The sequence below is a fragment of the Gobio gobio genome (genome assembly GCF_949357685.1).
Source record: "Gobio gobio genome assembly, chromosome: 8".
Taxonomy (NCBI): Eukaryota; Metazoa; Chordata; class Actinopteri; order Cypriniformes; family Gobionidae; genus Gobio; species Gobio gobio.
In genome coordinates, this window is record NC_137114.1 from 45,392,546 (window position 1) to 45,403,461 (window position 10,916).

The 10,916-nt window shown below is 39.5% G+C and overlaps 1 protein-coding gene across 4 annotated transcripts in view; it reads left to right on the forward strand.

Annotated features, from left to right (window-relative positions):
• tiam1b (TIAM Rac1 associated GEF 1b) overlaps positions 1-9,233 on the forward strand; it is a 132,298-nt gene extending 123,065 nt beyond the window's left edge. For all 4 annotated transcript variants that reach the window (XM_079822651.1, XM_079822652.1, XM_079822650.1 and 1 more), the window contains 8 exons: positions 1,218-1,397; positions 1,907-2,025; positions 2,619-2,727; positions 3,942-4,000; positions 4,255-4,360; positions 4,464-4,551; positions 4,834-5,006; positions 7,667-9,233. In XM_079822651.1, coding sequence (XP_079678777.1) covers positions 1,218-1,397; positions 1,907-2,025; positions 2,619-2,727; positions 3,942-4,000; positions 4,255-4,360; positions 4,464-4,551; positions 4,834-5,006; positions 7,667-8,199 — 1,367 coding nt within the window. In that variant the 3' untranslated portion in view covers positions 8,200-9,233. The remainder of the gene's footprint in view (positions 1-1,217; positions 1,398-1,906; positions 2,026-2,618; positions 2,728-3,941; positions 4,001-4,254; positions 4,361-4,463; positions 4,552-4,833; positions 5,007-7,666) is intronic.
• Positions 9,234-10,916: the final 1,683 nt, after the last annotated feature.

Genomic DNA, 10,916 nt, shown 5'->3' on the forward strand with positions numbered 1-10,916 from the left:
GCCTCTCGCACTTCAAACAGATAGGGCTGGGCAACAAACTCAAGCTCCTCCCACATTTCTCTTGAAAAATTCTCGTTTTAAGGCCTGTACACACCGGGAAAAATATCACGCGTGCTTAACGCCAGCGTTTTTCGTGACGTTTTTCGGCGCGTCTTGAGTGTTCACACCCAAGCGATTTCCACTGGCGATGCGCCGAGTGAACGTACACATTCAGTAGATGCGCTCCCGGTACACAAGGTGGTGCTGCGGCACTTTACGCTTCTGACACTCGCTTGTCACACAGAAGAAGAAGAGAGACAGTTTTTACGTGCAGCATAAGCAGCTCATCTTCTTTGTCTACTTACTACTTCTTCGTAAGTCAATGTGTGCTCGGAAAGACCGTTTTGAGCGCCACCAAGTCGTGTTTTACTGTCACTTCAGCAGCTCCAGGCATGTGAACAAAAGCGCTGATCTCATTGGTCGGCCAGTTTTTAACGCGCCGCGTCAAAATAAAAAAACGAACCCGAGGCGTTTTTTTTTTAAATTACGCTTTTACGCCTGCCGTTTTGCACGTCGGTGTGCACTCTCACATTGGCGCCCTTTGTTTAGTCACGAGGCGTTAAACGTCGGCGATAAACGTGCGCGAAAATCGTCCCGGCATGAACAGGCCTTTAGACTCTAATTCATGACCGGTGTTTTGTTTTGCTCTATCCTCTGCGCTTCCGCGTTCATCAGTACGTCATGCGCCAGAACTAGACTCGCATGTGGCCGTTACCGGAAGCCAGTGATTATAGTTTATAAAGTTATAAATATTAATATTTTTCTTACAAAAACACATCACTTGGCTTCAGAAAGCCTTTATGGAGTCGTATGGATTACTCTTATGATGGATGGATGCGCTTTTGGGCTTCATAATCTCATCCTACATTCCCTGCCATTATAAAGCCTGAAAGAGCCAGGATATTTTTTTAATATAACTCTGATTGTGTTTGGCTGAAAGAAGAAAGTCATATACACCTAGGATGGCTTGAGGGGGAGTAAATCATGGGATCATTTTCATTTTTGGGTGAACTAACACTTTAAGTTAGTTACTTAGTTCTCCAGTTGGTTACCTAATGTGCTTGAAAACATTTCACACTGTATTTTTTACTTAAATGCCACCAGTCTTCAAATCTTTCTATCACTATCAAAACACACAATCCTGTGACAGCAACTTCCTGCGTTTGTGTCCTCTCCAGCGAAGACAGATGCAACCTTCAAGGCGTTTCTGGAAGAGCGCAACCCCAAACAGCAGCATTCTTCCACGCTCGAGTCATACCTGATCAAGCCCATTCAGAGAGTGCTGAAATACCCCCTGCTGCTGAGAGAACTGCACTCGCTCACCGACCCTGACAGCGAGGAGCACTACCATCTGAACGGTGAGCGACTCTGGCTTCATATCAGCCTGAGTGCATCATAAAGCTTTACGCCATATAGACTCAAAAGTTTGGAGTCGGTTTTTGAAAGGAGTCTCATACGCTCACCAAGACTTTATTTATTTGCTAAAAATACAGTAAAACTGTGAAAAATGTTTTGTATTTGAATAAGGGTCGCAAAGGGGCTGAACATTTCTGGTAAATTTCCAGAAACTTTCCAAAAGTTCCCGAAAATGTACCCAAAAATACTGGAAAGTTTCCAAAAATTCTGGAAACGCTGCAACCCTAATTTGATTATATTTCGAAATGTCATTTATTCCTGTGATCAAAGCTGAATTTTCAGCATCATTACTCAGTCTTCAGTGTCACATGATCCTTCAGAAATCATTCTGATATGATGCTCAAGAAACAGTTGTGCTGCTTCATATTTTATATATAATGGTATGCATTCACAGATATGTAATTGGCATATATGTGATTGCTGTATCATTTCTTTTCTTTCTGTTGTGCAGTTGCAATGAAGGCCATGAACACGGTGGCCAGTCACATCAACGAGATGCAGAAGATCCACGAGGAGTTTGGAGCTGTCTTTGACCTCCTCATCTCTGAACAGACTGGAGAAAAGAAAGAGGTTTGTGAATTTACATTAGCTCGATCCAGTCGACTAATTTCACTGGGCAAGCAAACGTCACTGTTTGCAGAACTCAATGTGTCCGATTTCAATTCAGTATTTATCATCAATATTAACTGTGGTCCTTTGGGGCTGTTTATGTTTGTGGAAAAACAATAAATGGAATAACTGGCCAAATAATTGTGTCTAAATGTGAATTGCTCAGTACTGACTTGTACTATTATATAAAAACAATATAAAAAATAGTATTGTTTCTAACATGGTGTCAGTTGTCTCTTTGTTTTTGCTTGCATTTGAGTATAACTTACAGAACTTAAGTCTCAGTTGTCAACCACATTTCATGCTCTGCAGCTGATGGAAAGTTTAAACAGTCAGTCGGATCAGATTTCTTTCTTCATTCCGGTATTTATCGACATCTGCCTGCGTATTTAAATCTCATCAGCTTATTATGTGAATACAGTGAAACTTTAGTTGCATAATATGGCTGTAGCTCTGAATGATGCAGCCAGGGACAGACGTGATCCCTTCTGGATTGCAGATTGCGAGCTCTGTGTGTGTGTTGTGCGAGCTCTAACGGTCTGCTATGATTACAGGTTGCTGACTTGTCTATGGGAGATTTACTCCTCCACACCAGCGTGACATGGATCAACCCGTCCTCCTCGCTTGGGAAGTGCAAGAAAGAACCACAGCTGGCCACATTCGGTACGTTCTGTTTCCCCACAACCTTAACGTTAGTTAGTTAGTTAGTTAGTTAGTTAGTTAGTTAGTTAGTTAGTTAGTTAGTTAGTTAGTTAGTTAGTTAGTTAGTTAGTTAGTTAGTTGGATGAATGATAGATAGAACAACAGTTGGTTGGTTGGATGGATGGATGGATGGATGGATGGTTGGTTAGTTAGTTGCATAGTTGGATGAATAGATAGATAGATAGATAGATAGATAGATAGATAGATAGATAGATAGATAGATAGATAGATAGATAGATAGATAGATAGATAGATAGATAGATAGATAGATAGATAGATAGATAGATAGATAGATAGATAGATAGATAGATAGATAGATAGATAGAACAACAGTTGGTTGGTTGGTTGATTGGTTAGTTGGATGGATGGATGGTTAGTTAGCTGCATGGTTGGTTGGTTGGATGAATGGATAGATAAAATGACAGTTAGTTGAATGGTTGGATGAATGGATAGATAGAACAACAGTTGGTTGGTTGTTGGATGGATGGTTAGTTGCATGGTTGGATGAATGGATAGATAGAACAACAGTTGGTTGGATGGATGGATGGATGGATGGTTGGTTGGTTAGTTGCATAGTTGGATGAATGATAGAGAGATAGAACAACAGTTGGTTGATTGGTTAGTTTGATGGATGGATGGATGGATGGTTAGTTAGTTGCATGGTTGGATGAATGGATAGATAAAATGACAGTTAGTTGAATGGTTGGATAAATGGATAGATAGAACGACGGTTGGTTGGTTGTTGGATGGATGGTTAGTTGCATGGTTGGATGAATGGATAGATAGAACGACAGTTAGTTGGTTGGTTGGTTGGTTGGTCTGTTGGATGGATGGATAGTTAGTTAGTTAGTTGAATGGTTAGATAGAACAACAGTTAGTTTGTTGGTTGGTTGGCTGGTCATTAGTTTGTTGGATGGATGGAACGACAGTTGTATAGATAGATAGATAGATAGATAGATAGATAGATAGATAGATAGATAGATAGATAGATAGATAGATAGATAGATAGATAGATAGATAGATAGATAGATAGATAGATAGATAGATAGATAGATAGATAGATAGATAGATAGATAGATAGATAGATAGATAGATAGATAGATAGATAGATAGATAGATAGATAGATAGATTTCTGAAGTTAATTGAAGTGTAATGTTGTTTATTTTTTCTCCAGTGTTCAAAACCGCTGTTGTGTTCATCTGTAAAGATTACTCCAAACAGAAGAAGAAAATGGTGAGAACTGTAATGTTCAGTATCAGAGCAGTTGAATCTTTTGACTGAAGGCTTAACTCCCAAACACACTCCTCTGTGTGTTTCTCTCTCTCTCTCTCTATCCTGCACCCTTTTTTCCTTTTTTCATGGGCTTAAAGGAGTATTTATCAGTTAACTGGGTGTTGTATTCATGCTCTTGTTTCATTCAGTATCGTACAGCGTTCACACCCTCAAAATAATAACACATTATTCACACGCATCTGTCTCTTTCTCAGGGAGGTTCCCATAGAGCATCGGTCTCAGGTGAGGAGAAAGATCCGTTCCGTTTCCGCCACATGATCCCCACTGATGCCCTTCAGGTGCGCACACTGTCCAATACAGGTAAGCTCACCAGTGACACACACAAAACCAATGACATGATGATGACCCAAACGAAACCCTAATGGGACAAACAGAGAGCTGATCACAGTGTGTGTGGTTACAGATGGAGAGAGCGCAGCCGTTTGTGAGATTATCCATGTGAAGTCTGAATCCGAGGGAAGACCGGAGAGAGTGTTTCAGCTCTGCTGCAGGTCAGTGTCTCCTGCACTAAAACAATACACACACACACACCAAACATCGTTACTTAGAAAACTGTCACCATCTGGTGGAGGACACTTGAACAGCCTTGTACATTATATGCATGTGTGTCCAAACTTTAATGTCAAAACTGAAATGTGCTGTTAATGTTGTATGAAAAACAATTGCAAACCATATTTACCTCATCCATTTATTAGAGTGTTGGATTATGAGCATTAACATGAATAATAAATGGGTATTGATGTGCAAATCTGTGTCTTAAATGGTGTGCGCAGCTCTCCAGAGAGTAAGAAAGACTTCTTGAAGACGGTTCACTCCATCCTGAGAGATAAACAGCGCCGTCAGCTGTTGAAGACAGAAAGTCTTCCCCTCAATCAGCAGTACGTTCCCTTTGGAGGAAAACGCCTGTGCGCTCTCAAAGGAGCCCGACCGGCCATGAACAGAGCAGGTACAAACACAGCTGATGCTAGCCAAGACTGACTTCAAGCCAAGTTCCTGGTCTTATTGTTTTCAACGCTGATAATAATCAACAATGTTTCTTGAGCAGAAAATGATCTCGCATTATTTCTGAAGGATCATGTGACACTGAAGTAGTGTTCACTTTGTCAGCTATTTTTAATGTAGTCGCAGGACCCTATTTTAACGATCTGAGCGCATGGTCTGAAGGTGCACTTAGGGCGTGTCCGAATCCACTTTTGCTAGTTTAATGATGGGAAAAATTGTCGGCGCGCCAGGCGCATGGTCTAAAAGGGTTGTCCCTACTCTCTTAATGAGTCATGGGTGTGTTTTGGGCCTAACGTGCAATAAACCAATCAGAGTCTCATCTCCCATTCCCTTTAAAAGCCAGCTGTGCTCGCGGATTCACTATTTACATGGCGGAATTTGCGAGCGGAAAGACTGAACGCTTCTCCAGAGAGGAATCCTTTTATTTTTAATATTTAAAAATGTTTGTGCTGCTGCACTATTGACTTTAGACCAGGTTTTTGTTGGTCAATGGTGCAGTCGTTTTCATTTCCTCAAAATAGCAACGCACCAACAATGCGCCTGAACACACACATCATGGGCGAACAGATGGGTGCGAGTGCATTTGCTATTCAAACAATGTGGCGCTGCACTTGAAAATGATAACTGCGTCGGGTTGAAACTAATGGAAAAAATTGTGTCGCGCCTGCCGACGCATTGCACCGGGTGTTTGATAGGGTCCTTAGTCTTAGTCCTGTGTCAAATTTTTTGTATTTTTAGTTTTTAGCATATTTATTTAACCCGCCAAGTTTTAGTCTACCAAATGTCTGAGCATTTTAGTCTATTTTTTTCAATGAAAATGTATAATTGATAATCCTGATTATCAAAATTACAAAATTATAATTAATAGAAATTTATTTTTACATTTCATTAGAATTATTGCACTTTCACCTATAAGCACAACCCACATCTATCTAGGTTCCTGATTTATTATAGTGTATTAATCATATACTGGTAAAACAAGAAACTTCCTAGTAATCCAATAATTCCAAATTACATTCATGTTTTTTCTAATAAAACAACAGCAAAAAAGACTTTGTATTGTCACACAGAGGCTGCGTAAGTGCATTTATTCAGCAACCATAATCGCAAATATAGTTGAGATTCATGTTTGGATTCATTACAGTTCATCAAACTGTAAGTCGCAGCAAACAGTGACAGAACACAGACCGACTGAATGACACTTTCATTTAAGCAGAAAATCTCAAATGGAGGTCACTAAACTCCAGTTTACTTGTCATGTAGAGAGAGCATGTGCACAGGGTTGCCAGATTGCACCGGATATAAAACATGTTCTTTTAACAGAAAAGCTCTTATTGGGGGATTTCAATTCTTGAAATCTGGCAAGCATGAAAGCTCGTAGCGGCTTGTTAAAAACAGTCTGTAAAGTTTTAATTTTTTCATCAAAAATATTGCATGTTGATATAGTCACAGTTATCATTTAATGACGTTGGTGTCATCATTGTCTCATTTTAAGACCCATTCATAACTATAAAGATAAGCATATTAACGTCCACACCAGCGGACAGTTGCATTCTGTTTATTCTAAGCGGTGCTTGTCTGTCGCATTAAATGCTCGAGCTCATTACAGCAGCATGGATTCTGATTGGCTGTCAATGTTTTTATTGTTCGTCAGCTGGATTCGCTCTGAATGGGATTTGAGCGATATCGTTTCTCTGTCATTATCGTTATAGATGTAGGGCTGTGTATCGGCAAGAATCTGGCGATACGATACATATCACGATACAGGCGTTGCGATACGATATAATGCGATACTGTAAGCAAGGCGATATATTGGAATATTTCTTATTTATCTGTAACAAAAGCCGAAATGACGCCACACTTGGGCTTTGTGCACCGAAGCGGGAGCTGGAACTATTCTTTCATCCCCCATTACTAGCAGCGAACTATATTTACGTTAACATTAGTGACGTTATGCTAGTAGCTACTTCCTGTTACTGTTTAAGTTCAGAGATAAGAAGACAGCGATCTAGCGGTCGGGATAAAAACGGAACAAAATGAAACAACTGCCATGAATCTTTATGAATCGATATTGCGTTTTTGAGAATCGATACAGTATCGCCAAACAAAATACCGCGAAACTCACGTGTATCGATATTTTCTTATACCCCTATATAGATGTGGTGTGGATTCTGCTATTCTTTAATATTGAGAATGATTTTTAGAACTATCGCTATCTTTATAGTCATCGGAAAAAAAAGGTCGTCAACAAATATTTTTCGTCACAGATTTTGTTAACTAAATTAACACTACACTGGAGATTGCTAATGATCATGTGACACTAATGATGCTGAAAATTCAGCATTGCATCACAGGAATAAATTACATTTTAACATGTATTCAAATAGAAGAAATTGTAAACATATTTTACAATATTACTGTTTTTACTGTATTTTTTATCAAATAAATACAGCCTTGGTGCGCATAAAATGCTTATTTTTCAGTGGGTTAACACTATAAACTAGTTGTCCAACGGTTTGTAAGCAGAGTTTAACAAATGAACAAAATGTACAGTAAAACAGTCCGATCTCTGTGAGTAATGCTCAAGGTTTTGTGTCTTCTCAGTTTCTGCTCCGACTCGCACTCTGGGCCGAAGGAAACTGGTGCGGAACCGCTTCACCATCGACACGGACATCGTCTTCGACACCGAGCCCGACAGCGACTCGCCCGACTCCCAGCATGCTCAGCAGCAGGGCATCGTCCCGGCGGGAGACACCGACCGCTGGGTGGAGGAACAGTTTGACCTCCAGCGCTACGAGGAGCAGGAACAGGACGTGAAGGAAACGGACATCCTGAGCGACGACGACGACTTCTCTCAGTCCGCTCTGAGCCCGTCCACCGAGCCGGACGTGGAGGGACCGATTTCCGCCCTCTCGCTGGAGGGAGACACGGCTGAGGAGGAGGAGGAAGAGGAGGAGGACGAGGAAACGGAGCGCAAGAAGGACTACAAATCCCAGCACGCCAAGCTATCTCACTTAGGGAAGCAGTGCGCCATGTCAGTGGCCAGTGTGGATGAGCAGGCGCTGCCCGATGAGGTCATCTGGGTGCGACGGGACAGCAGCACAGAGAACGAGACACAGGACGAAACCCAGAGCTGAAACGCATCAGGAGACGGACTCAATGAAAGCCCAGCCGATGCATGACGACGGTTCCTCCACACTAATATTCCCGAATGTTAGACATTCCTGTCGAAATAGCTGTAAGATATGACGCTTATCCACCATAGACACTTAAACACATTAGATGAGCTCTACATGTGCGCTGTGGCCAATCAAAACCGCGGGAAACGCGGTGGTACAATCAATAGAATTAGAATTGCACATTCGCCGTTGGCAGCCGCCAACATCTGCCAAAACATTTCCGTTGTTTATTTCCAAAATAAGGGCTGTGATTTATTTATTATGTCCTTTAGATGTAAGACGAAACAACAGCCGGATAAAATTCGATGCATTTTCGTTTGTTCGACATTCTCATATTTGTACAGAAAAGCTGTAAACGCTGTTTTGTTTTTTTTCTCCTTTGGATTTGTATATATTTACGTTTAGTTTCTTTTCAATTGATCTGAAATGTACAATACTGCGCACTATTATTCTGACCTGAAAAAGTACATGCGAGTTGAATATTCATTGAGTAATTGTGTTGAATATTGAATATCGATTGATCTCAGGTCACAATAATGCTGAACGGATTTTTTTACGATTCCTTTCTCCGGGCGGAGGATTTTTTTACAGCTCATTCTAGGTCACTATGTCCTGTTTTACTTGAATTTTGTTGATAAATGCAATATGATTTTTAGCTGATGGACTGTTCTGTTCCTGTTTCTATGTTTTTTTTGTGGTTCAGCCCTGCATTACTGACACATTACTCGACACTCGCATTATAGAAGACGATCCGAGCCTTTACACAGACAAAATGTGTACAGTGTAACTTATTTTTGAATTGCAAAGAATTCCAAAATTTGCTGAATGCAATCAAGAAAAGCCACTGGAAAATATTTTAGATGATAATGAATTCGAATTGAAAACATTCCCATTGAGCTATAGAGACTGCATTTTTATTTTGTACATAGAGCTGTGGATTGATATTATATCAAATAAACTGGTTTCGTACATATCCAAAGCCGTTCCCTGTGATTTGTGGATGCGTCTTCATTTCCAGTCACCAGTGTTAATAAGAAGCACTCATGTTTTGACCTGCGTGTGTGATCTTGCCCTTTATGCATTAAAGTCAATCGTGGTAGGAATTTTAGATGTATGGCACCGCTTGGCATTGATGACAGATGGAAGTGCCAGGATCGCTCCGGGCTGAATGTTTGAGCGGAAATATAAGATGAGTGAAGCAATCAATCTCTCAGTGCGCAGATGTATGTGACATATACGAGCTGATAGAGTTCCTCTCCTCAGGCCAGAGTGACATCATCAGACCACACACAAGCATCATCCTCAGTGCACATCATTCATAGAAATTAATTCATGAATAAGTAATCAGAGAAATCAGTTTTCTGCTTTATGTGGCATTCAGACCAGAGTCAACTATTTAATGAAGTTTTTTTTTTCTTAAAATTCACATCAGGGCAAGTTGTCACTCAATTTTTTGCTTTTGTGCATGATTATTTTTATAATATTCAATAATAAATATGTTATACATCTGAGATGTATAACATATTTATTGATATATTAAAAAGAAAATGTTTTGCACATATCTGTTCAGAGTATTTGTTCACCCATTAGAATCAATCTGCCTCCCAGTGGTCGAATGTGGTATATTTTTGCATACTTCACATTTAGTATCATGCGAAAACGGTATTTTGGGTGTAGGACTGAGATAGTATGCAAGTTTTTTTGTGTTCTTACAGCAGAATATGTGGGAAATTGCCTCAAGTCGAACTTACGCCTTGGTACTTTAAAGTTTCGCTAAGTTTATTGCACGTATTACTTCTTCTTCCTTTATGTTCCTCAAGTTTCATTGTTGAAAATAAATTATGTTTTTGTATTTCTTTCCAAGACATAGATGTGGAGAAGATAAACATCTTTGACCTTTAATCTTTGACTTGAAGGATTCTGGGGTCGACTTCAACTCACTAAACTAGAGAAAATTAAGTGAGAAAACAAGGTAAATTTATCAAGTTAAGGGAGATTTGTACTAAATGAACCATCATTTATGCGAATTATTAACCTACACAGCTCCTAAAAGCCTTAAGGTAGGCTACTGTGGTGGTAATATGGTAAAATGTACGGGGAAAGATTGTAGTACGACGTAGTGAAAGATTAGCATGCTAATCATTCATCGTCGTATAAATGTGTATATCTATGGTCGTATTAACATCTGGCTCCGTCATTTTAACAAGTAAGTTAAATTACTGTGGTAAATTAGGAGTAGATTACTGGTATTTGCGTGAAAATAGTGTAATTATTTACACTTTTTATTATATGTGTAAAATAACTCCTTTATTCCACCACATGAAAAAAATACTATGTATAATAGTAAAATTACTCTAGTAAATACTATAGTGTTTTTGAACCATACTATAGTAAAGATAGCCTACTAGTATATTGTAGTATATTATAGTATTCACCACACTTTGTAGTATACCTCATATTTAGTATTTAACAATTTACTGTAGTAGGCCTAGGTATATTTACTATAGTATGGTTCAAAAACACTATAGTATTTACTAGAGTAATTTTACTATATAGTATTTTTTCATGTGGGTTGATTTGCTATTTATTGTATCCTGTTTTCATGTTGTATTTTTCCCCTGGTGATTTTTGATGTTGAACGTGCAGTTTACACAGATGCACTAGATGGCGCACAA